This window comes from Canis lupus, chromosome 34 (genome assembly GCF_011100685.1).
Source record: "Canis lupus familiaris isolate Mischka breed German Shepherd chromosome 34, alternate assembly UU_Cfam_GSD_1.0, whole genome shotgun sequence".
Lineage (NCBI taxonomy): Eukaryota > Metazoa > Chordata > Mammalia > Carnivora > Canidae > Canis > Canis lupus.
The window spans coordinates 40886231-40913624 of record NC_049255.1 but is presented as its reverse complement, the minus strand read 5'-3'; the positions used below and the strand labels follow the sequence as shown (position 1 = coordinate 40913624).

Sequence of the window (27394 nt, the reverse complement as noted above, 5' to 3'; positions counted from 1 at the left end):
ATTTAGGCCTTGATGAATGCTTGGTATGTTATTAGAAATTGCCATGTGGAAGAAGACAGCTAATAAAGTCTTTTGTGAAACGGATCAATGGAATTGAGATGATTCAGTCAAAACTCTTTTGTTTTACAAATATTTTTCTTCTTTTATTGTTCCACTTGCAAGTAATCACTATTTGTTGTGTTTTCACTCATGTGCTAAGCACTTTAATTTGCTCTTTATCTGTGACTTTTCTTTTGCCAAGAAGTTCATTTAATATCTTTCTGAGCTGATTAATTATGTTGGGATCATTACATTTTTCTCTTAATTCTTGGGATGATTTTCCCCAATTCTTTAAATTTAAATTCATTTGCAATTTCTATTTTTTAAGGATACCAGGTACAATTTCTTGGATTTGTTTCTGGCAGCTAGGTTCTAGATTAGGTTATGTTGCTACTTTAAGATTATAAGTCCATTTTTGTTTTGCTTGCACCTTTCCCTAGGGAAAGAACCCACAATCCATTAGCTTTTCAAGAAATCTATAAATCAAGTAAATTTACTTCTAGAGACTGCAGGTTAGTAATTTTGAATTTTAAAGGATTTTTGCATCTTAAAAAATAAATTCTCCTAATTATGTGTAGGTGGTAGATTTTAGAAGATGTCTGCTGAGTTAGCAGTGTCTATTTCTATGCTGAAATCCTATTCTAAAATTAATACTTCATCTACTTCAGGTAAAATGTTCTGAAATATAGATTGTAAAAGCAAAGCTTTTTATTTGGATACAAAACCAAAGCCCGCAAACCTTGATTGCATCACAAAAAGTAATGCAGATGGGTTTAGTTGATGTAGTAGTATACAAAGTGGGTGATCCTTTCACACTAATTTTATAATATAATTGATCACATGCTCTTGAGTTTTCTTTTAATGTCAAAATATCAGTCTTTATTTGCCACTTCCTGGAAGTGGTACTAAAAATACTGGTTTATAGCTTGGCTCTCCTAAACATTTTTAAAATGAAAATCCACCGTTAAGTTCACCCTTACCAGTTTGATTTATTTATGCTGTAATAGTCTCTTGTGTTTTATTTTCAAATATGTACGTACCTATTCCCGCATTATATTATGAATATTACAATACTTATGGATCTTAAGAACTGTGTACATTCTGTGCACTATTCTTCGTTCTCTTAGTTCTCCTGTGGACGAGCAAGGTGAACAAACAAGTCCCTGGTCTCTGGAAGTCTGGTAGGGGAGACATGATAAGAGAATAAGGCACTACAGGAGGAGGAATAAAGGAGGCTCATTTCGTCTCAAGGGCAGAAGCTCATTTGGGCTGAACCTTGAAAGAGATGGGATAGGTTTGTGGCCAGAACGATAGTAGGAGGAAATTCCTGGTTGATGATGGGGTATGTCATGGCAGCCAGCGTGTGCAGAGAACAGGGGGACTGGTGACAGGCCATGGCAAGAGTGGGAGATGTTTGGCAAGTGAGATTGTAAAGGCAAGTGTAAAGGATACACATTTTGATTCTTTAGGACAACTTGAATTACTTTAGTACAAGTAGTTTTAATATACGTTCTATGAGATTATCTTAAATACACTTTAGATTTCTGTAATTCTTTTGTAGAATATATAATTCTATCTTTTAAAATTCAGATAATTCATTTTATAAGCTGAAGAGTTGTGTGGTATGCTTTATAAACACACTCCACAATGGCCAGGGTATGGCTAAAGGAGTTGCTTAGGAAAGCAGCTAATGTAGAATCCAAAATATGGCCCAGCATTTATTTATTTATTAAACATATATATATATTTATTTATAATTATATTTTACAATATTATATATGTGTATATTAGAAACTCCTCCATTTAGGAGTTCCTGGGTGGCCCAGTTGGTTAAGCGTCGTCCGACTCTTGGTTTTGGCTCAGGTCATGGTCGCAGGGTGGTGAGATGGAGCCCCACGTCGAGCTCCTGCTCAGTGGGGAGTCTGCTTGCGATTCTCTCCCACGTCCCCTCTCCCCACTCATGCTCACAGGCAGGCTCGTGCGCGCTCTCGCGCTCTCTCTCTCTCTCTCTCTCTCTTTCTCTGGAATAAAGAAATAAAATTTTTTGAAAGGAATGCCTCAGTTTTTCAGATTATATTGTATGTGCAAATGACATACCTGTTGACATGCTATTTTCCACCGATTTATTCACCCTTTGATTCCTAGGATCAGATATTTTTTTAACTACTTAAATGTTTATTAAATTACTATTACGACCCTTTCCCTTAAGGAGGTATAATCTAAAAAGAAAAGCCAAACGAATCAATGAAGAAAACAAAACTAGAGAAAGGCTAACCAGAGAAAACTGAGATTAGAAACCTCTAGGAGTGTGATGAAAGAAAGATTCGGTAATCACAGAAAAGTAAGAGAAGAGAACCAAGCAGGGGAGGAACAAGAAAGACCAGCCACTGCGATGATCTAATTTAGAATCTTCCAAAGGCAGTAAGATTTGTGTGAGTTTCTGTGTTGAGGTTTGTGTGTACATCCTGGTAGTTGAAAACAAGTATCCATTGGGGTACAGAGCTCTTAGTCTGTTTAGGATCATTTTATATTTTTAAAAATTAAATGTTACTGATATTTAACATAGGGGTTCAAATTTGCACCCTTATTCAGCCCTGATATCAGGAAGTCGTGTCTCAGGGGCACATAAAGGGATTTGGAGGAGTGGGAGCTCCACAAAGTAGTAGGAGCACTCCAAGTCCTTTGCTCCGTTTCTGGCAACTGCCATGTGTCTGAGCTTAGTTTTATAAGTTTACTTGTGTTTGATTATGTAGATTTATGGCTTATATGATCTAGTTTCAAGCAGACCCCACAAAACAGACTAATAATTTAAAGATTCCTAAAAAAAAAAAAAAAAAACCCTGAATATAAGAATATAAATAAGAATAGGAAACAAGATAATGGTAGAGCGGATGGATACTCAAGTTAGTAAAATGAGGTTTTCACCTGCCACAATCGAATCATTTTAGAAGATGGTTAAGAATATAAGAGATTATCAAGAAGCGTACTTGACATAAAGGCACACATCTTTGTTTTTTACTTGTGTTTTCTGTGTTGCAAAATGTATGTAATTCAGGAGCACATGCTAATCATTCATAAATAAATAGAATGGATGCGTGTGCCAGAACTTGTCTCTGATACACGGGCACTCCGCCGATTTTTGGATAACAAGTGGCCCTGGATAGCTTATAGCTCAGAGATTCATGAAATCTGTATGCTAGAACAATCGATGTCTGTGACAGATGGCCCGGAGGTAAGCAGAGCCTGGCGGCGCCCTGGTTGTTGTTCGGCCTCCGTCGTGATGTCCCCGGAGCGGGTCTGCAGTAGGTACGAGAAGGGCTGTGCGCTGCGGTGTCCCGGCGCCCCGCGGCCGGTCGGCTCGGCGGGCGCCCTGCTCCCTGAGCGCCGCTGTGGTTCCCAGGCCTTGGGCTCCCGTCCCGGAGGAGGAGCCGATGCCCGGGGGCCCTGCGGCGGTGCTCGGTGCTCGGTGCTCGGTGCTCCGGCGGGGCCTGGCCCTGAGCCGGCCGTGAGCGTGCGACGGGAGCGCAGCCCCGCGATTCCGCCTGTGCTTAGCGCTCGCTCTCGGGTCTGCTCCCTGAATTCACTGGATCGGGGTAGCAGGTGAAGCCCCGCTGCCCCTTCTCGGGGCCACGGCCGCCACGGCCCCCACGGCCACCTCGGACCCCTCGGCCCCCTCGGCCACCACGGCCCCCTCGGCCCCCACGGCCGCCACGGCCCCCACGACCGCCTCGGCCCCCACGGCCACCTCAGCCCCTTCGGCCCCCTCGGCTACCACGGCCACCTCAGCCGCCTCGGCCCCCACGGCCGCCACGGCCCCCACGACCGCCTCGGCCCCCACGGCCACCTCAGCCCCTTCGGCCCCCTCGGCTACCATGGCCACCTCAGCCACCACGGCCCCCACGACCGCCTCGGCCGCCACGGCCCCCTCGGGTCCCGGGGTCGGCCTGGGACTCAGGCTTGGGACGGCGGGCGAGGCCTGTGCACCGGAGCTCGGGGCCTCGGCGGCGGCTCCTGGCTGCCGGGCCGTGAGCTCCCGCGGTCCCTGCGGGCAGCGAGCCCGGCCCCGGGCCCCGTGGCGCCGGCGTGGCACTGGCAGTGCGCGTCGTGCCCCCGCCGCCGGCCCGGTAAGGCCCGGGGACCGGGTGAGCAGCGGCGGCGGGTCGGCTCGGCCCGGAAGCTGCCCGTGAGCTCGGGCGCGGCCGCTTGCTGGAGGGCGCACTGAATAGCTTACTTTCCTTTTCCTCAGCGTCAGCAGCTGTGACCGGCGGCCCGGACCCCAGCCGCGTCCCCACCTCAATGCCCGGCCAATGGTAAGCTGCCCACCCGAACGGCGCTCGTCTCCGGTCGCTTTCTCGTCTTGCTGTGAGCACCTGGGAAGGACTTGTAGTTTCTCCCGGTTTGGCGAAATGCGTCTGTGCGCCCAGAGTAGGGAGAGTGTTTTGCAGCATGTGCCGTGTAAGGTCCCGAAGGTAATTTTTGACTGTTTAGTTAGAAAAGGAAAAGGGGGCCCCTTCCCTTGGAGACCCCGTCACCCGCGGCTTAGGCCCCCGGCCCGCCGCCCCGGGGCTCGACCCCAGGCTTGAACCAGCCGGCTCCGGTTTGCGACTAGAACCTTCTTGTTAGACTCAGGCTGTAGCATCAGTAGCAGCTCTTGTGCTTGTCAGTCATCTCACCAAAACAGCCTTTTTGCATATCGTATTTATCTTAACGTTTATAGCTAATGGGCAGTTAAATGGCTAAAATTCTGCTTTCAGCGAAGGAACGATTTTCAGGAGAACCGTTGTCACTCTTGGAACGCCCACCTTAGCCGCCTTCCCCGTGGAGTAAGAGTCCGTGCGGGAGCTGAGGCCGCCCTTCCCTCTGCAGGTGCCCTGGGTGACTTTGGCAAGGACTCCTGTAAAATTAGATGACAGAATCGGACTCCGTTTCTCAGGTTTATTCTCCCGTAGCCTAAGCGAGCTCACTGCCGTTGACTAAAATCACCATGATTCTCCCACACAAAAAGTAATTCCTTACCTAATGCTCTTGGTATGTATTGTCGAGTTCAATAAATAAATAGTAGACAAATGAATTTTTACTTTTTGGGTTTTTTACAATTAGTTGCTTAACAATAATTTATTTCAAAGTATTTTCTACAGTGCATTATTAGGTTTTTAAGTTATCTTTACTTAATCACATTTTTGTTTTCCACATTAAATCAGGTAGCTGTAGAAACCGATGAAGGCTCACATAACTTGGTGGGAAATCAGTCTGAAACTAAAGCTACTAAAAACTAACTAGAACCAGGATAAGTGGGTGAGATGAGTTCTCTCTGAACATATTCCTAGGAAATGATTCATTTTGGAGATGGACTTTTCAGTATGTTGGTAAGAAGGTTTCCTCTCCCCTTTCCCGTTCTTTCTCAGCAGTTAATGGAAAATGTTAAGGAAATTAAGAATTTTTGGTGCGGCCCTAGCCAGCAGGCAGGATGCCGAGGCTCTTCATTAACTTAGGAGCCCTCGCTGGCCTCTTCAGGGCGCTTGGGCGACTCTAACCGTTGCTGAATCTGCTGTTTCCTCTGGAGCGTTACCGTTTCTTATGCAAGAAACAGCTCTGCTGGTAAATCAGCTCCATCCTTGGGGTTACCTGCTCCCGGCTTTGTGTTTAAAGTTCACATTTGAAACCTGTTGGTTCTCTTGACGGTTGGAGCCTTAACTGTTGGTGGCAGGTCACCCATGAGAATCCATGGTGCAGGCCAGTGGGTACCTGAGGTGCAGGTGCAGCGCAGCTGGCTCCCTCCCGGAGGTGCTTATCTTCAAGTAAATTTTTCAGGGTCCCCCTCGCAGAGACTACACATTGTGTTGTTTTTGGAACAGCTCATAGACTACCGGTATTTCACGTCAGATGATTTCCAACACATTTGCCAGTTTTGTTGACAAGTCCTGAAATCATTTTTATGTCATGATCGCAGAGATTTATGTTCATATATGTTAGTTCTAAATAAGTGTCAGTGTTAGAGATGAAGAAGGCCAAGAATATAGCAGCTGAGGACACCACAGCCATTTGTACACATTTGCCTGATGTGCTAGTACATTTGTAGGTGTTGGTTCACAGTGGGAGTTTTCTCATGAACCTGACAAATGCCCAGTTTTTAGTTAAACCTGTGCTATGTAGTATCTTGTGTTTTTTCCCCTGAAAATGCCATAAAGGAATGCTTTGTGGGAATGTATACCTAGCCCTGGGGAATGTCCCTACTCTCAACTTTGTGATATAAATAAGGATGAGGGATTTGTAATAGTCTTTTTTTACTTACTCTTTACTTGCCTAGATACAAGTTATTTTAACTCCAATTGCACCTTACGTCATTATGATTTACAGCTACTTTCCTAAATAAATGTTGTGTACTGTTTTCTGTAAATACCTCATGGTATTCATAAAACGCATTGGCCAACAAATGTATGTTATTATTTGAGCTTTTTATGTTGTGCACGTTTTCAAACATACACTGAAGAAGACAGACTAGCATCATGAACTCTGACCCAGCTCTGTCCCAGCTGCAGTAGCCACCAATTTTGTTTCATTTTTAACCACCTGGTTCTCCTGTTTCCCTCCACCCTTTCCCCCCAGTTATTTTAGAGCTAGTACATGTAGCATATGATTTCATTCATGATCTATGTAAGTATGTGTGTCTATGCAAGATACAGACTATTTAAAAATATATATACCACAATACCATTATCACACTTTAAAATTGGCATTTTTTAATTTAAAAAGCGATTTAAATATAGTTCTGAAGAATTATAGTAAAAACCATAAAATGTGTTACCTTAAACATTTTTAGATGTACACTTTTTCATCTTATAAAACTAATACCCTTTGAACAAAAACCTCCATTTCCCCCTTTTAACAGCAACTGGCAACAACCAACCATTTTATTTTAGTTTTGGTTTTATGAGTTTGATTGTGTTAGCGACTTTACACAGTGTAAGTGGACTCCTACAGTCTTTGTCTTGTCACTGGCTTATTCACGTAATGTCTTCTGGGTTCATCAGTTTTGTGACATGCAGCATGTGACACCATTTCTTTCTTTCTAAAGGTTGAGTATTCCATTATATGCATATACTGTATTTTCTTTATTGATTTGTCAGTGAAATTCCCGTTGCTTCCATCTTTGGCTGTTGTGAATAATGCTGCAGTGCACTTGCGTGTACAAATATTTCTTCAGAATTTTGCTTTCACTTCTTTTGGGTATAAACCCAGAAATGAGACTGCTGGATCATAGGGGAACCTGCACACAGTTTTCCAGAGTGGTTGCACTATTTTCCATTCCCACCAAAGTGCACAGGGGTTCTGATTTATCTTTCTCCACATTCTTTCCAATACTTTCTTATTTTCTGTGATGTTCTTTGTCCTTTTTTTTTCTTTTTCTTGGGGGAGGGTAGTGAACATTTTAATGGATATGAGATTATGATGATAATTTCTTACTAGCACTAAATAGTCATTTAGTTTAAGTTTTCCTCATTTGCTCATAAATAACGTTTCTGCAAAATCGAAACAAAATCCATACATTTGGTTGGTATGTACATCTTACTCTTCTACCTCTTTACTTACTTCGTTTTTTCCCAGTTAGTTTATTTGCCATGTGAGGTTTCCTCAGTCTGTTGTGTTAATTGCATCCCTACAGTAAAGAGCCTCTCTTTCTTGCAGATCAGTAGTTATATCTGAGAGCTTGATCTAATTCAGGTTTTTCCTACTTTATTTTTGGTGTGAGGGTAACAGAATATTTCATAAGGAGGTGCTTAAGTACTCCATGAAGAAGTACCCTTTTTAATTGTCTCTTGTTGTGATATTAGGTGACTGCTGCCCATTGCCTAGATCTCTTATTTCCGTGAGAACATTCAAGATGTTGCTATCCCAAATATGTCAGGGCTTTATTTAGGATCTGTGGAGAGAAACTTCCCTCATAAGATACTTGGTTATTCTGATACTTGGTTACACAGTTTGCATAGGAAAGGCATACTGAATACTTGATTCACTCCTTTATTTACCAGTTTTCAAAGTTACTGGTTGTTTCCTAGAGTCTTGGAAAAGTAGACCAATGAGGATTTTTTTAAAGTGCCATTGATCTTATGGATTTAAATATTTTATTTCATATGTTGACTACATTGCAGTTTTTACTCTTATTATGATGTTCAGATGGTCTTGGCCAAAGGAGCCTTTTTAAGTTGGCTTTTATAAAAACCTTTGTAAAATATATTTATAATATTATGTTTTATTAAGTATAAGTGTAATATGAATATATTAAAATAATATAGACTATATAAATGAAACCTGTAAGATAGAAATATGTAAATATATAAAATGCATATAGAACTATTATATGGTTTTTATCTTAATATATATTTATATATTTAAACCAGTACCACTAATATGGTTCCTAAAAACAGCTTTTTTGGCCTGTGTCCTGCCAGGGTTTACAGAGTATTATGTTCTATAGTACTTGAACTAAATCTGCTTCATTTTTCTGCCATCTTGTTATATATAGTCAGGTCCATTTGTTTCATTTAATTTTTAGTATTTAGAATTTGAATATTTTGGTTTAGTTTTGTTTTGATTATATATAAAACATTTATGTTACTTCGAAATAAGGTACCTTTGTATTTTCTTACTCCCCTTCTAGGTAATCAGTTTTATCTATATTGTTAATTTAAAAAATATATAAGAAAACTCATGCATGTATTTATATTGGAGATCATCTTTTTAAAAAATATTTTATGTATTTATTTGAAAGCGAGAAAGAGAAAGAAAGCAGGAATAGGGTGAAGGGCAGAAGGAGAAGCAGACTCTGCTGAGCCAGGAGTCTGATGTGGGGCTCGATCCCAGGACCCCGAGATCATGAGCTGAGCCGCCGGCAGACGCTTAACCAGCTGAGCCCCAGGAGCCCCTGGCGATCACCTTCTAGCACTATATAGAGTCCGTCCTCATTCCTTTTGATGGCTGTCTGGTAGTCCAGTACATGGATGTATCATATCTGTTTGAAGAGTGGGAGTTTTAGGTATGATCATAAATAGGGATTTGTTTTTGTTTTTGTTTTTGTTTTAGGCAATTTGCCAAATTCCCTTAGGTTTTATGACATCTTATATTCCTTCCAGCAATGGATTAGGGTGCCTGTTTACTCATTGTAAACAGTGGATGGGCAGAACTTTTTGAGTATAAATACATAGGGGTGTGTGCATATTTTTAATCTGTTAGATCAGAAATGGTATCTCACTGTACTTCAAATTTGCATCTTTTTGTATGTTTTAGTATTGTTTATCTTTTTCTTTGAACTGTTTAAAAGATAGGTTTTCTTGAAAACAAGATTATCTATCAAATCTTTTGACCAGTCCTTCAGACCTCCTATTTTCTCTTGTTCTGATTCTGTAGTCATCACACAACTTCTTAAAAATCGTTTGGTTTAACAACAAGATTTTCCTACCCAGAAAAGAACCACACTGACCAGTTGTCTTAGATTTGATTTTCATGGAATCATACCCTTGAGACAACTCTATTTCACTTGAAAAGTGACCCCGGAGAGTTCCTGTAGGGGCGGGCCGGGCTGTCAGATAAAGAGGCCAGTACAGACAGAGGCCTTACAAAGTAGGTCCTTGTTGTGGGTGGTTGGGGCTCAGATGCTGCGGCTCCCTCTGGGAGACAGAATAGAATATGCCTCTGAGTCGTTCCGCTCCAGGGGCAAGGACGCTGGAGTAATTGGTCTCCCGGCTCCCTGTCCGCCCTGGTAGAGTCCTGCTCTGAGGTGCGGAGGGCACCGGCTCCTCAGCAGCTCCTCCCTCAGCGAGCCTGTGTTTGTGGAAAGAAGCTGCTTGGTTCCTCCGGAAGGTTGAGTGCTGAGGAAATGGGGACCTGGTGCTGTTGCACCTGTTGCACCAGTGACTGTTCCGGGCTGCAGTCACATTTCTCTGTGTTAGTAAATCATTCTTCTCATTCATAAACTGGTCAAGTGTGTTTGGTTAGCATCTATCCTCCCAGAACTTGATTGTCTTAAGAGAGCTGGTAAAAGTAAGTTATGGCTTGCTAGATTGAAGATAAGGCGCCGGAGTTGTGACCCTCCCAAGAAGGATCTCGCAAGAAGCAGCGTAGTGCATATTGAGGAGCCAGTGATCTGTTCCCTTTTAGTACCTACTTTTTGATTATCTCATCTCTAAACGAATTTGTTCCTTTCATTGCAGGAAAATTCATTGTCATTATTTATTACATCTTTCGCTGTCCTGTAATTTTGAAATGGTGTTACTAAATGGGAAGAATGAATGGCATTGCCATATAGATGGCATCGTGTGAAGTATTTATTTTCTTTTGGTTGAGAATTTATACCTCTGGAGAACTCATTTTCCAATCAGTAGTAAAATGGTTACATTGAAAAACTTAATCTTCACGGATACCCCCACCCCCACCCCAACCCGTAATGGATGAAGCTGCAAAAGGCTCAGTTTCTTTCAGAAGGACTTAGGCCTTTGTATATGTCTGAGCACTTGTCTCTTTGAAAATGTATGGTTTATCTTTTATTACAAACTTAAAAAGATAAACTCAGAAAAGCAGAGCATATATGCGTTGGAGTTATATTCAGTGGATACCCCATATCTTTACCATTGGAGGATGGTTATTGATGTGAGGCTTTTATAACTAAAATGGGACCTGAGAGATTGTGGTTATCTATCATCTGAAAGTCAAAGAAAGAAAGCTTGGATTCTTACATGGATGTAAGCCATTACATTAAATGTAATGGTAGAACTTGTTATGGTGGTTTGCTCTTGTTTGGAAATTTATCTTCATGCTTCACGTGATTCTGGTATCTGTTCCATAGGTTCTTAACATAGGCATCATGCAACCAGAAACAAAATCTAGCTCTCTTCCTATGTCAAGGAACCCAGAATAGAGTGAGAGCAAAAATTTAAAACCCACATCGAGGTAGAAGGATGGGTGGCGGATGGAATGAGGTTAAAAGCAAGAGTGTCCTATCCCTGATTGTTTTCTGACCTTACTTTTAAGTATCTCAACTTTTCAAGCTGTCCAGACTATGTTGAATTCAGTCTTCTAGATTCTAGCACATTCAGAGTTGGGCCACATGCTTTCATATTAGCAACCTAGCCATAACCCTTGAAACTGCAGGCCGTTGCAAGTTTCTTGTGTGTATTGAAGCCATTAGGAGTCTGTTTTTTTTCCATCCTTCCTTCCTTTCATCAATCCATGCATCTTTCTAGTGGATAGTGATACATTTTTTTCTTACTTAAGTTTTAAGTTTTTGCTCCCAAAAGAAATAAGCTTAGTAAAGTTTGGTATGTAGAAGACTAGAATTTCCGGTTTAAATAGGTGCTGCTTGTTCTCTTCTCCACATTTTGCCTTTTGAAAGCCAGTTACTTTCATAGCTTTTGATTGTTTTTCCCTGGTTCATTGGAACAGAGATCCTTCACGATGACTGTTTTCTCTCCTTCTCTGTAATTACTGGTTTCCTCCTATAAGGAGGATCTTTAAAAAAAACAAAAAAAAAAAGACATTACAGTTCTTATGTCACTGTCTTATGTAAAGGACAGTCTGATTTGATGTTTATTTCCAGTCAGATGTTTAATGGGATCATTTTGAGTTCATTATAAATCTGATACTTTTTATTTGAAGAGCGAGCCAGTGAGCGGGGGAGGGGCGGAAGGAGACTCCAGGAGAGAGAGAGAGAGAGACACGCTTGAGCAGGTTCCACGCCCTGTGGGGCCCCGTGCAGGTCTTGAACTGACGACCCTGAGATCATGACCTGAGCCGCCACCCAGAGTTGGGCGCTTAACCCACGGAGCCACCCAGGCGCCCCTGTAATCTGATACATTTAAAAAATGACTTAGAACGTAAGGGTTTACAAATTTAGAACAGATTACATAGAAATACGTTAAATGTATAGGAGACACTGAAAGGCATTTTGATTAAAAAAATCAGACCAGAAATGGAAGGAGTAGTGAGTGTTCTGGGGTAGAGAGTAAGTATCTATCTTACTTAAATATCTCTCTAACCTTGTGAGGTTGTTAATACCTCTGTTTTATAGATAGGAAATCCATTATTCCTGCTTATTATAATCATGTAGACATTAAACTGTAGAGTCTGCTCTGAACCAGGTCTTGTTTCCACAGTTCTGTCCTTTCCTGAGAATGTCTGCACTTCTGAGAAGACTGGAACTGTGGCAAGGTGAAAGTGGGGTGGGATCCTAGGTTCTCGCAAAGAGCACTTGTCCTTTATTTTGCATAAGATACAGTTAAGGAATAAAATTGTTATACTGTCTTTCAAAACAGAAGAAATTCTGTCTTAAAAATATAGTGATTTCAGTATTTGTACATTTAAAGATTTTGTTATTTTCATTTAAGGGGGGGAGATTTGATATTTTGGGTGAAATTTCAGAAGCTAATTCACAGTAAAGCATTTGATTTGATTATTGTGTACTTTTGAAGTGTATTTTGTGTTTCCTTCCCTAACCTTTAAAACCATTTAATTGAGAAATGTATTTTGTTTTATAATGCCTTTTAATATATTCCCTACAAGATATTTCCTCCCCACAACTGTGGGTAGCGTGAAGTAAGCAGTGGCTTTCATAAAAAGAAATACTTTAAATTCAGATATTTTGAAATGATATGTAAGTCATTTATCTGCCTCCTCCTCCCCCCCCCCCCCCCATAGTAGGCTCTACTCATAGGAGAGATGGAAATTTGTTTTCAAGACAAACTTTCTCTGATCTACCTGCCATGTAGGGCTGACCTTTTTATCACCCCCAGTGTGTAGTTTGTGTGTGATAGGACTCATTGAGACACCTTGGCTCTGGTTTGCCATCGTGTCCCACTCCCCTTGCCCTTCAACCTCCACAGCTAGACCTGCCGTGTGTGGTGTAGGCACTAGTGACATGTCATACTGAGCACATGAAATATGACACGTCATAGTTAAGATGTGCTATAAATGGAAAATGCACATTAGATTTTGAAGACAAGGTAAATTCTTGATTTTGAAATATTGATTGCAAGAAATGATCACATTTGGGTTAAACATATATCCTTTATACTTTATTGGGTTATATATTGGGTTACATAAATCTTAGTAGAATAATTGCCCCCTGTTTCTCTTTAAAATTTTCATGAGACTGCTAGAAAATTTCGAATTACATAATGTGGTTTCCACTGTGGCTTGCTGCCAGTGTTGCCCTGGACCTTGCTAGTCGTAGCTCTCTGACCTGTAGGTTCTCCTTACCTCCCAGAAGTAATCAGAGCCGTGAAGAATCTGGCTAATGCTAAGACCTGGGGAAACAGGAGTGACCCTCAGAGCATTCCTAAAATTAGATCATGGTATTGCCAAGTGAACTAGAGGAGAGACCCAGCCCGTTCCAAAGGCATTACCAGAGATTCTTGGTCGTGTCACAGGAAAGAATTCAAGGGCAGACACACATCACAGGGGATGAATGACACAAACAGAGTTTACTAAGTGAAAGTACATACTCTGGAGATGTGAGAGCTGGGCCGGGAGGAAACTGGAGCACGTGGGCTGCACGCCGCAGGGAGAGAGGCCTTGGCCTGGGGTTGGGTTTCCATCTTTTATTGAAGGCTGTCAACTAGGGGGGAGAGTATTCATTACCTGGGACGGGGATCCAGGGCTTGAGCTGCTCCTTCCTGATTTGGCCCGTCGTTCCGGTCATGGCATCCACTGTCTTGGGCCTGACCAGTGTGCTGAGGCTTCACGGGGAGGGCTGCCAGGGCAGGCCTCTGACCTTCCCCATGGTTGGCCGTGACTTGGCGCCCCCGGCCTCCGGGAGTCCTGTTAGAACCTAGCTGACTGCCCACGCTTAACAATGGGGCAGCGTTTTAAAGCCAAGTAAGTTGTCCTCGGTCATTACCGGGAAGGAATTAAAGCTCAGAGAAGTGATGGCATCTCACATGCTTCGTCATAGTTACAGAGCGAGACTTGAACCGATGTCCTCGTGTAATCCAGCATTCCTCAAAATTCTGTGTAATACACATTATGTAGAATCAGAATATTTTTCAGAGATGAATCATGAGAGCTTGCTCAGGAAGAGATGGAATAATAAAAACTAAAGCATTTTAGTTAGAGATTGCTAGGTTTTGTGTTTTGTTTACTGTTTAGTGCTAAAGATGCAAAATGTTAGGAAATTTTTCTTAGATACCTTTCTTATCTATTTGTGTTATTTTTCTTTTTTTTTTTTTTTTGGCAAATCAGCTATTCAGTGTTTGCTTTCCTTTGTCTGTACCTGTTATCTTGTCAAATCATTTTTCCCCCTAGATTTTTCCCAGCTGTAAAGTTTCCATTTAGTTCTTTTTATATTTTGCACTTCTGAGAACTTCTCACTTTCCTGTAATTTCAAATATAGGCCTTTACTTTGTAGGATGGATTAAAATAGCTGTCTTAACATTTTTGTTTTGATAATTCTGACATCTGGATAATCTCGAGATTGTTATGTCTTCTGGTCTTTTTCTTTGAGAATTGGTCAGATTTTCCTGATTCTGTGTATTAAATAATTTTGGATTGTATCTTATCAGACTAATGTTATGGGTTTTGTTTGTTTGTTTAAATAACGGGTGATCAGTGTGGTTAGGTTCAGACTGCAAGTTCTCACTGTTGCATGGGCACGGTCACCGTTTCCAGCGCCAGTTCAGTTTTCAAAGGCTTTGCTGTGCTGCTTTGGGCCTACTTCTTGCATGCACCTCTCAGAGTTCGTGTGGAACCTGAATAGTGGCTTTTGTCAGAAGGTCTCAAAATCTTAGCTTCTTTGGGTATGTTCTGCAAACATGTCTTGGGATGCCTTTGGGACTTGCATTGATTCATGTACAGAATTACAGTATTCCCTCCTCCATCTCTCATCATCTTCAGCTCCTAGAAGCCTTTTCTTGGTTTAGTTTGACTCTTTGGATCGAAAGGGACTAGATCAGTCAAGCTCTTGTGGAGGAAAAAAAAAACCCACAGAAATTTGTTAATTACAGTTTTTCTTGAAGTGGAAAAATAGTTAAAATTCTAAAAATGAAGTCGTGGCTTCTCCTGGACAAATCCTCCCACAGATTTTGACTACAGCCTCTGGACAATATGTGAAAAAACATGTGGACACCGTAGAGCAAACAAAAACAAGTAGAAGTGGACTTGAGGTGGTTTCTTAAAAAATAAAAAAAAAGATGGCCCTTGGGTGAGTTTCTCATCTCACTGGTGGTGGTCTTCAGGCAGGCTCCTCTTGGCTTGTCTGCAGTCTTACTGGCTTGAGGAGGAATCAGATCAAATTCGGAAATAACCGCAGCAGCAGTAGAGTATGGGAGTCCAGCAGGAGAAAGAGGGAGGAGATCCCAGAAGAGAAAGAACCACAGTGGTGGAATGCCAGATTGTGTGTGTAAACTCTGCCAAATATGTGGCTGACCCCTAAACTGGAAGCAGTTCAGATGACTGTCAACAAGAAAATAGTTAAACTGCTGTGTGCGTACAACACAATACTGCTAAGCAGCAGGAAGGGGCAGTCTTGATACCTGCCGCAACTTGGATTCATTTCTGAAGCACAACGCCAAGTGAACGTAGCCTTACAAAAACCACAGCATAATGATGATTCCCTTTCTATGAAGCCCTAAAAACAGGCAATTTTGACTATTGTGTGTTGGGTTGGAACAGACAAAAATTAATGTTGAAAAAAAAAAACTGTTTGGCAGGGCTTAGAAAAGTGGATGCATGGGTGTTGGGGACAGGGATTAAGTAGGAACGGGCACATGAGAACTATCTAGGGTGATGGCAATACCCTGGGTCCTGTTAGGGATTTGGGTTGCTTGAGTTTATCATTGAATGGTAAGCCTAGTATCTACCCATTGTATTTTGTGTAAATTTTTCCTTTGAAAGAAACACTGTGTTAAATACCGAACTGTAATCAGTGATAGAGAAGCTGAAGTATATATGGGGAAAGTATACGCATCTGCAGCTTGATATGAAATGCTTCAGAAATTAAGATCAATTGAAAGAATAGTAAGACAAATAGATGGAAATGTTAATTCTAAATCTTGATGGTAGCTCTGTGAATACTCTGTACAGTTTGTTAAATGTTTTCTGTACGTATGAAAATTTTCACAATAAAGTGTTATAAAAATACTAGTAAGTAGTGTTTTTCTAAACCAGTTTCCTGTTGGTTAATAGGTTGTTGTTAGTAACTTTCATCAAAATGGATATTTCTTTAAATTGGAAGTTTGTGCCTGTGCACTGAGCTCTGAACTTTATAGAATGCAGAAAGACACAGAAATAAAAATGAACAATACAAGAAGACAAAACCTACCCACACAAATAATTTGATTACTTCAAAGTGATATAGCGAAGGCTCATTAAGATCATTTATAATACATATATTCTGAGGGGATGGATACATAATTAGAGTATGCTTGGAGTCAAGTATGATTAATGGGAAATGGAATCCCTCGGGTTGCTTATTTTGAACAAGTTTTTGAAAATACTATTAGAGGCAATTATTAGATTCCCTATTTTTTTTTAAGGATTTTGTTTATTCATGAGAGACACGGGGGGCGGGGGGAGAGAGAGAGAGAGACAAAAAAAATGAGAGGCAGAGACACAGGCAGGGGGAGAAGCAGGCTCCATGCAGGGAGCCTGATGCAGGATGCGATCCCAGGACTCAGAATCACGCCCTGGGCTGAAGGCAGGCGCCAAACCGCTGAGCCACCCAGGGATCCCCTTGATTCCCTATTTTTTAAATTGACCTCGGTATCATTTATGAATTTTGGCTTAGGATACATTTTTTTAAAGTGTGTTGTATTCATTTATCAAAAGAGGAATGCTGCATAATTTTTATACTGAAATTGTTAACAAGTGTAGTGCCATTACAATATAATATCCAGTATTAAGTACAGCATTATAAAATATTAATTCCTTATCCTCAGTTTATTTACTCTTAGGAAATCTCTTCTTATAGGCTAGAGTTTTAAAAAGTATATATCAGAATAGATTTTAAGTAGGTGAAGATGAGAGAAAAGGCACTAGCATTAAAATAATTGTAGGGGCATCCGGGTGGCTCAGTCAGTTAAGTGTCTGCCTTTTGCTCGGTCATGATCTCAGGGTCCTGGGCTCGAGCCCCGCATCGGGCTCCCTGCTCTCGTTCTTGTGCGCACTCTCTCTCTTTCTCAAATAAATAAAAATTTAAAAATCTTTAAAAAATAAAAATAAATAAAAATTGTAATTATGAGATGTGAGATTTTTAGCCATTAATTTGATCAACTCAGGGCCTTTTTTCTTGTCAGTTTTTCCTTCCCCAGTCCTGAAACGAGAATTTCCAACAAAACTAAGCAGTTATTAAATATATTTCAGAAAGTAAAAAGTATGTATGAGATTGTATGATGTTACAAGGGCTTCATATTTTCTTGCTAACCAAAATAGTCAGAGTTGTGCTTATTTTTGGCCTTTTGTCTTTTTAATCTCCAATTGTATTGCAGTAATAGAAAGGATTACCATTTCTAGGTAATATAACTTTTTCAGAGCACTTTGCTGTGTTGTGCCCAGCTATAGCCATTTAAACTGTTTCAAGAATTCTATATTACTGATATCTAAATGAGGTATTTTGGTCTTTGAACAAATTATACTGTGTGCTGACTTATATAAGTGGTGGAAAGAATTACAAATGTGTTTATGTTCTACAAATAGAAATTTAGTTAGGAACAATCCAGTGGGCTTCATGCAACATACCAACTAGTTATTTAAATTTCAAATTCTCCTTGAGCTGCTGATCTTGGTGCCAACCTTTCTTGGAGGAGACTATGTTACCCGAGACCGTAGCTCAGTCCCAAGTTGGGCAGGAGCTGGTCTACATCTGTCCGATACTGGCTAAAAACAGTACGGCTGATAGTATTTCATCATTAATAGTATTCTTGTCAGTAAAGAAACTTAATGTTTAAGTCTCTCTCAGAAAGTCTTGGGGGTGGAAAGGTAGATGGAAAAAATTGCTGAAAACAGCTCATGCTCAAAATAGAGCCCTAAAGTATGCTTTGCATCTCCATGCTGATTTCTGTTGTTTGCCATTAAGTGTAAGGTTATTTTAATCAGCTCATTAGGATTGTAAATCAAAATACCTAAATTAAAATGGAAAGTAAATTCATTGTAAAGGAAAATTTTGTTTCACAGATTTTTTTAATCTCAAAGACACATGGATATCACAACCGTTTTGAGACTAGCCAAGAACAAATTTCATTACCATCAAGACTTCTTTATTTTTGCCTTTGTTTCTACCAACCAGAGAGAAATTTTATTAACGATTCTGAATAACTTACTAGGCAATATATTGCCAAGGTGAAATACTCAAATGAATAATTAATGGAATTGCTTGTATGCCAAATGATTTTATAATCATTTTAGGTAATTTGCATAAAACAAGCTTTAAAAAACAAGTTTTTTTTTTTCACTGAATGTTTCATTGTATCTTTACGTCCTTTAAAATATACAGATTACATTCTTTAAGAGAATAGATTTTTGACAGATTCTTGATTGTAGAGATGTTTGTTGGTTCCATATCCCAGAAGTTTTAAGACTGCCAGGGTAAGAACTGTAGCATCAGCATAAGCAAGAAAGAAAGAAAGAAAGAAAGAAAGGAAGAAATAGTAGAATGTCAGCTGATACACGAACTTAAAATGTAGAATTTGGTTTATTAGGTCCTTTCTATTACTTGGACCAGGCAATTAATGTCATTTAGGTAATTGGGGTTACAAAACCACCATTTTTTTTGGAAACACCAGCGCCTTTCTTCTGTTCTATCCAGCTTCTGCTGGATTTCTTTCAGTGTAGAGAACTTAGACACTTTTTGAATGTTTCTAAGTGTCATTGGGAAAAGAATTGATTATTTCAGTTAGCTTTGCCAAGAGGATAAGCGAGGTTCTATTTTGAGAACTAACCAGGAAAAAAAAAAAAAACTTATATGCATAGGAAAAATATACTGATTAACAAATAAGGATATCACAAGCATGATTATTTTATTGCATATTAAAATTAAATAATTGTTTAAGGGACTCTAATCATTTTTCTTGTCATTTTACTTTTTGTTCCGTTACTTAATTAGGGAAACTTATGAGACCCTTTATCACTTCATGTCATCATTAGCCCAAAGGTGTTTCTGTGCCGTTTTCTAGATTTACTTGGGCAGCCTGGCCAGCCAGAGGTGAACAGGGTTTTTCAGGTCATAATCTGGTCACTCGTTACTAATCTCATTTAGATGATAATGCTGCTAAATATGGTATATTATAAAAACTTTTCTAGCAGTTAAAAATTATAAAGTAATTGCTTTTTGAATTCAAAATTTCATGAATATCATTTTTATCTCCATTCCCACCTTTTGTTTCTAATGCTAACAGTTAAACTTCACTGTTGACAAAAATCCTGCATTTTATTGCTTCTTCTGGAATTTGTCCATAGACTTCCTCAGTATGAAAACTAGAGGAGCCCTCTCAGATATCTAACTCAGCATCCTCATTTTACAGATGAGGAACTGAGGCCCTGGACTAGAAACAGAGGTCCCCTCACACCCAGTCCAGGACTCTATATTACGTCATGCTGCTTGATGTTTGTTTATGGAACTCAGCAACAGCACCTACAGGGTGAGCTTTTTTTTTCTTTTTTTTTTAAATAAGAACACAAAGTGATTTGCTACTCTCACCAACTGCTGTTCATCATTCCTGTGTCACTCATTCTTTCCGTTTTTATGCACACCTCTCTCAATCCATAATACAGCCTAGTTACTTGTATAACTGTATTTTGTTGCTATTTGTACTTGGCATCCAAACCATTATTTATAAGGGTTAAACTCTTAGTAGGGCTTCTTACAGTAGTAAGAAAGCCACTGTAGCTTTACCAGGCACTATAGCAGTAGTTGGTTAAAATTTATGGCAAGATGATTTTGTAGAGTTTTAAATTTAGATTTAAAAGAATGAATTAGAAGTATGTACAAGAGTGTGGATATGACATCTAAGAGCACATGTGATACTAGTTAGGAGAGCAGTTTTTTGTGAAATAATAAAATGCCAAGAAATATTAGCTAATAGTGTGACATAATTGTGGTAACAGTGGCTTATCCTGTGAGCTCATGGATTTAAATAAGCATATATGCATTTTAGATTTTTGAGTTATTTTTTGTATTGATGTTCAGATTCTCCCATTTTTTGCCTATTGAGTTATCTGTTCAAGTTGGCATTTATGTACTTTAGACAAGACTCTGCTAATTTTAGGTAGCTTTCTTGTTCTCTGGTGTAAGGCACACTACATGGTTTAAGATATAACATGGTTTTCTTTTTCTTTCTTTCTTTCTTTTTAAAGATTTTATTTATTCATGAGAGAGACAGAGACACAGGCAGAGGGAGAAGCAGGCTCCCTGCAGGGAGCCTGATGTGGGACTGGATCCTGGAAGTTCAGGATCACGCCCTGAGCCGAATGCAGACCCTCGACCACTGAGCCACTCAGGGGCCCCTATAACATGGTTTTCAAGGGTAACTCAAGGACTTTCAGGTTCTCATAGTTTATGATTTACAGGTTTCTATAGGAACAAAGTATCCTTTCCACTTCCCTTTCCGTTTTATTTTGGATTTTTATGAACACTGTCCATCATTACTTTTGCTTTTGTGCAAGAGTCGAAAAAAACAGTCTTTTAGCTTAATGAAAATTAACATATTTCTCTTGTATATTCACTTTTTAAATCTGTTGTCTTGCGTCACCAAAACAACCATGATGTCAACATTTACAGTTTTAAGGTAAACTAAAACACTAATGCTCAACTATGAATGCTGGATAAATTTTTTGGATTGGACAGCATAGCACCATCATCACATTCACCTCACACAGATACTTTACATCACTTCCATATTATATATTGTAAAGTTTTTGGAATTCCTTGACTATTTAACTATTTATCAGCCATTTTAAATGGTCCCTACCCAACCACCTGCCAGATAATTGGGTTTCAGGTGGACTGATTCAGAGGTCCAGAAATGTCTTGTGACAATAGTTTTCCTGAAAACATATCTGTGGGAAGAAGGGTTGTGGATATTTTTTTATCAACACATAAGTAAGTGTGAGTGGATTATATTTTTCATGCTAGGATTTGAGTGCCATATTTTATGACACGAAGTTTTTTTAAAAAAAATGCATTTGAATGGCCACTCTGTGTTGGGTGTTAGATGTATATAGACTATCTTTTAAATATTTTCAATTTGTAGTTGGAAAAACAAATAGGAGTAGTAAGAGGTGATACGATGACAGCATTAGCACTTAAATTATAATTGGTTTTTCATACATTCCTACCTACCTGTGAGGTGTGTGGATTAATTTTATTCCTATTTTACAGAACAAGAAACTGGGCTCAGGAGCTTGATTTAATGTCCAAACTTCAAAAGCAGTAGCATTTGAAAGCAGACATCAACATTCTGATTTCTAGTCTAATAATCTTTTGCTACTGCAGTTTTCAGAAGAGTAAGAAAACAACAACAAAACACTTGTGACGTTGGTATCTGAATAGGCTTAAGGAGATGACATTTGAAGAACAGAAGGATTTCAGCACTTGTAGTTGGGACAAAGAGCTAAATAAAACGCAGGGGTTTTAGAATGATGCACCTGATTGTAGGCACCTGGAGTAGAGTACATTCAAGGGATAGTGGATGGCTAGATGCCTCAAGATCCTAGAATGGGAAACCTAAGTGCCTGGCTAATCTGTTACGAAGGGGCTGTGAATATATACACTAATGTGTACAATATAATCAGTTACATTTTATGCCTCGGTGTCAGAAGATAATAGGAAGAGCCTAGGAGACCCTGGGCTGTTGTAGTAATGGAGATGGCAGGTGTCGCAGAAAGAAGGGCCTGGCTGAGGGTGGAGCTGTGCGCTGGGAGGGGATAGACTGTAAGGTTGCGGGTGAGGGTGAGAGGAGGTTACGGCCAGGTTTCAAGTGTGGTGAGCGGTAGAATCAGTGATACTTCTGGGCAAAAGGAGAAACAGATTGGAGAGTATAGGTAGGACATAAATCACCTCAGATGATACTGAATGATGAGATTCCGAAAAGGCTTATCAATAGATGCGAGCATTGGTCAGCTGGAATTGGATTCCTCTCCTAGAGTGGGAAGGACCGGGCTGTGTGGGGTGGCACACGGCGGGGGCGATGGTGGTCCCCTGATCCTTCCGAGAGGCTGAGGTCCTCAGTGGGAGAGCAGACAGGGTCAGAGGGCTGAAGAGAGGTTGCCTGTACGCACACACGTTAGGGCAGGAAGAGCAACTAGTGAAAGCGGGGGAGACGGCCCAGTCGGAAAGCCAACGGTTAGAAGGTCAAAGACTGTTCTGATTCTCTTGTTAAGTGTTGAAAAATGGCCGGGAGTGGAAATCAGGGAGTATGAAGACCCATTGGATTCCGTGGTGATTAGTAATAAAAGGGTTTTAAGTTCAAAAGGTCAAAAGTAAAAAAAAAAAAAAAAAAAAAAAAAAAAAAAAAAAAAGGTCAAAAGTAGAACTCTAACAAAATTTCTTTTGTTTTATACATTATACTTACATGTGTAAATGTGATTATTTACCTTTTTACACAAGAGTATAAAGGTAAATAATCACAGTTTTTCCCTCCCCCAATAGTTTATTATTTTTAATGATTGTATATTATATGGTATTATGAATATACCACAATCTTATTTTGGTGCTCCTCTTTTAATGGACATTCACTTTATTTATTTATTTATTTATGCCACTAAAAAGCAATGTTCTTAAAATACATGTCCCTAGCAACTTCATGTTTTATTTCTAAGTTGTAGGGGACTTGTATTTGTTGACTGACCATTTTAATAACAAAGTCATTCTTCTTACTCAGTCTAATATTTTTACTTGCAATAGAGGTTGACAGATTGTTTTTCAAAAGATTTCTTCACATCTCTACTTGAAATATAGGGAAATAACTTTTCCCCACTTTTCTGTCTGAAATAGGCCTTCTAGATCTTTTAAATATTTACCCATTTTAGTGAGTGTGATTTCACTCCTCCTTGTCACATTGATGTGTGTTTCCTTGGTAAGCTAGTAAATCTTTATGGACTCAGGTATAGCTGTCTTTTCTTGTATAGTTTTTGAGTTTCTAGTCTTGGTTAAGAAGATTTTTTTCTCCTTTCTGGATTGGACGTGTAGCCTCAGTATTTTGTTAAGATACGTATGTGAAATATGTGTGTATATGTACATGCATACACACATTTCTTTAAAAATATCCGGTTACTAAATCTAGCTGGTATTTATTTTTTCTATGGTAAAACACATGTGCCTACTTTATTTCCTTTCAGTTGGGCAGTCACTTGTTGCAACATCAGTATATAATGATTCATCCTTTTCCTTTGCTCACAAGATCTTTGTGTCTTTCAATAGAATACTATGTTTAGTTGTGTAAATTTGGTAAATATTTAGTAGTCTTTTTGCTTTTGTAAATGGAATATCTATTTTCTTGTCTGTATTTATAGGTGCTTATTATTGGAGCAGAAAAAAGCTATTGTTTTTGTTCGCCTCTGCATTAAATTCCCTAAGGAAAGGCTAGTAATTTTGCTAATGATATGGTCGTATATGGTAGTATGTCATACGAGACCCAACAGATTCCAGGATACAGTTTTTCTCTCTTGTATCTTGTTTTACTGCTTCTTCAGAAAATTAGCATAAAGTAATAGGATGAATAAAGATAAAGATTTTGGTGTAAACAGAAAGTCAAGGAAGTACTGGTAACTTTTACCAAAGAAATGAGTCACCTGAGATTGAGGGGCGTTTGGTGAGATGGGCTCTTTGAGGGAAGTTAAAATTCTTTTATAATCCCTGATAGAAAATTTGATAAGGAAGTTCAAGATACAGTAAAATGATTGCCAAGTGGCTCAGAGAGGCAAAATGTTGTTAGCTACCATTATGGATTGGGGTTTACATAAGTGACAGGGCTTGAGTGGGAATTGGCAAGACTATTTGAGCTCAATGTCAGGATTATAGCACTTGTGAAGTGTCAGATCAGTAGATTTGCACCAAAATGGAAGGAGAATAGATATGGTCCAGGAGGTATGATGATAGATTAGGATACTGAGAAGTATGAGTAATTTGAGATGACCATGGAAAACCTGTTCAGTTAGAAACTGAGTAGATCAAAGATTTAAGGAGTTTACAGTAAAAGTGTGTGACAGGTTTGAGATAAAGATAGTGAAGTTTTTTAATTTTGTGGCTTGATGCACAAGTCATGGTTTGCATGACCTGAGAAACTTGTTAAAATATACATGCCTGAGCTGTACCTCTGACTTGCTGAAACTTAAGACTTTTCAGGGTTATCGTGATGTTTATGACATTACTTTGAAAAAGTTGCCATGGGTGAATTTGATAAACCATAGTAAGCAAGGACCACTGTGGGCTAGAGATGAGTGTGGAGGGCCTTTTTCCTTTTTCATATTCAGTGTTTGGCCAAAAAGAAATGGAGATACAAGTTATCGAAATTGTGCAGGTAAGGGAGACCAAATTGGGAATGGATGAGAAGAAACATTGAATGGTTGTCATTGAAGATTATCTTTCTCGTCTTTTAAAATACTACTGACTAGTAGAAAGAAAGCTTTATTCACTGTTTGCAACAAGTAATAATTGAGTGCCTTTTGTGAATCAGGCTCTATTCCAGGCACAAGTATAGTAGTGAATAACAAGGATCAAGTATCTGCTGTCATGTAGCTTGAAATTTTTTTTTTTTTTTAAATGAGCGTTAAGTTGGCATTCATGGACTATTTGTTGAGTCACCAGTGTTTAAAAAATGTCACCTCTACCACACATTGGATGATCTGGTGTGTATTTTTTCTTTAGAGTAGTGATCTATATAAACAAAATAAATTAATTTTGAAACGAATGCTTTCATTTATTGCTGTTATTTCTGACTACTTTTGTTTTTAAGCATTGCCCTGAAAGGCCTTTATCACTAATAATATAAGCAGGGACCCCCCAAAAAAAGGGTGAACCCATTTCCACTACATAATGGGAAAGAGGGAACATTCTTTTAGTTTCTAACAGTCTTTTTTTTTTTAAGATTTTATTTACTTATTCATGAGATACAGAGAGAGAGAGAGAGAGAGAGTCAGAGACACAGGCAGAGGGAGAAGCAGGCTCCATCCAGGGAGCCCGAAATGGGACTCGATCCCGGGTCCCCAGGATCAGGCCCTTGGCCGAAGGCGGCGCTAAACCGCACCCCCCAGGCTGCCCAGTTTTTAACAGTCTTGAGTTTCAGCACAGTATGCTTTTTAAATGTAGAACCAGATGAAAGGGAAATAATTTCATACTCCTACCTGCTGGCCATGAGTAGATTTTTATAAGATAATCCATTGAATCTGATCAGGTAAGGAGACACAGAATAGATGAGTGGAGGTCTTCCTTTGTTTCATCTTCTTGACTTCACCTAACCCAAATCTCCATAGAAGGTTTGGAAATGATAGCAGATGCTTTGTATTAATCTCTATTTTGCATAGGCACTATTTCAGTGGATTCAGGTTTCTATTATGTTCATACCTAGTGCCCTAGCCATCCCTTTCAGTTCTTTAAATCAGGGTTTTGTTTTTGTTTTTGTGTTTTTAAAGAAGACAATGATTATTTACAAGTAATTCTTTTGAGATTTTAATTTGGGCAGCCTGTAAGAGCAAGGAAAAAATTCTCTCATTCCCTTCTCTAAATTCTGTGATTCTGATAGGTTCTATCAGCAGTTAATTTTATATCAGCAGACCCCCCCGCCCCCAAAAATACTACCCTTCTGATTTGTATTATACTTATTGTAATTTATATTTTGAGCTTTTAGGTATGTAGAGCATCTATAAAAGGCTGAGACACCTTGTAGTAGAGTGAAAATAGGTGTAACTTGGGGAACAGTTTTAGTCTTAAAAATGCATATAACTCCATTGAAATGCTTTCTTTTTTTTTTTAATTGTATAGTTGGCACACAGTGTTACATTACTTTCCTTGTACAGCAGTGATTCAGATGCTTACTGTTTCTAATTTAATGTATATTCATTTCACTATAATATTTTATATGTAACATTCTTACTATAACAGTGACTCTTATTATATAACATTAGGTATTTTAATTGAGGTCAGAAGTTCTTGAGGTCCATGGCCCAAGCAGAACTTCATATATTTTTTAAAGAATATGTCTTTGCTTTTTTTTTTTTTTTCTTTTTAAATGTATTTGAGAGGAGAGAGAAGTGCGAGTGACAAGCTCACGTGTGGGCATGCAGGAGAGCGCACCCCTGGGTGTGGGGGGCAGAGGGAGAAGCTGACTCCCCGCTGAGCAGGGCACCCGGCCCTGGGCGCCACCCTGGGCTTGAGCTGAGGCCGTCGCTTAACTGACTGAGCCACCCAGCCGCCCAGAAGAGTATTTCTTTCTCCTTTCATTTGTTTTAGAGAACTGTGCAAGAAAATTCTGTAGGGGGAAAAAATGGAGGATTAGTTACATAATTGAGATTAAAAACAAAGCTTAATTACCATGTGGTAATCAAGGGATTTTGCTGTTCTAATAAGAAAGCTTTACTACTAATTTCTTGATATTTTGGAGTAAATCGAACTGATTTTGAAGTTGATGTCCATGAGTGTAAAGAGGTTCCTCTTTTCTCTCTAAATGCTTTTCCTCTCTAAAAAAGAGGTGATATTGCGAGCAAAGAAGAAAAACACTCACTCGCGTTGCTCGGCCTTAGAGTTTTGTTTCTTTAAAACTACTTACTTGAGCACCTAGTATATGTTTGCGTCATGTTGAAGGAAGAAGGTTTGCATCTACCTTGCATTATGTCTACATGAACGCAAGCTCATCTTCTCTGGAGCTACTTCCAGAACAGAGTCTAGCCCAGGACTTTAGATTTCAAATGAGGATCTTAATCTTTAAACAAAGTAAGGATTAGAAGACTACTAGGCTACAGGTTGGGTATGAAATGACAGTCATCATATTGTCTCTGTACGCTGCCGTCGTCGTTACAGTTGTCCCTACCTTTCCCGTTAATATAGAGAAAAGGTTAGGCTTCATGTATTACAGTGGTCCACAAAAGATACAAGCCTTACGAGAAACTGGAAGGGAATTAAATTTTTTGTCTCCCAAATGACCTTTTCAGATGGTTAGTTTTAATCAGAATCCAAATAAGGTCGACATACTGCTGTTCGTTGGCTAAATTTAGGTCTCTAACACTTTTCGGTGTAAGAAAGTGATTCGTTTGTTGAATTTCCTATATTCTGAATTTGGCTGTGCATCCTTGTGGTATTGCTAACATATTTCACCGTTGCCCTGTATTTCCATAAAGTGGTAGTTAGAGACCTGATTAAATTCACCTTTAATATTTTGATCAT

General features: G+C 39.4%; 1 protein-coding gene across 9 annotated transcripts in view; it reads left to right on the top strand.

Annotated features, from left to right (window-relative positions):
* The window catches only part of TBL1XR1 (TBL1X receptor 1), a 166336-nt gene that overhangs the window by 78745 nt on the left and 60197 nt on the right, over positions 1 to 27394 (top strand). For 2 of the 9 annotated variants that reach the window (XM_038583940.1, XM_038583947.1), the window contains exon 2: positions 4286 to 4349. The exons of 4 other annotated variants lie outside the window; for them this stretch is intronic. Coding sequence is in view for 1 of the 5 variants with exons in the window: in XM_038583946.1 (XP_038439874.1) it covers positions 19622 to 19658 (37 nt within the window). In the remaining 4 variants the exon portion in view is untranslated. Of the gene's footprint in view, positions 1 to 4285; positions 4350 to 4405; positions 4509 to 19541; positions 19659 to 27394 lie in introns of those variants that run through there. 3 more of the 9 variants (XM_038583946.1, XM_038583939.1, XM_038583945.1) reach the window with 2 other exon arrangements.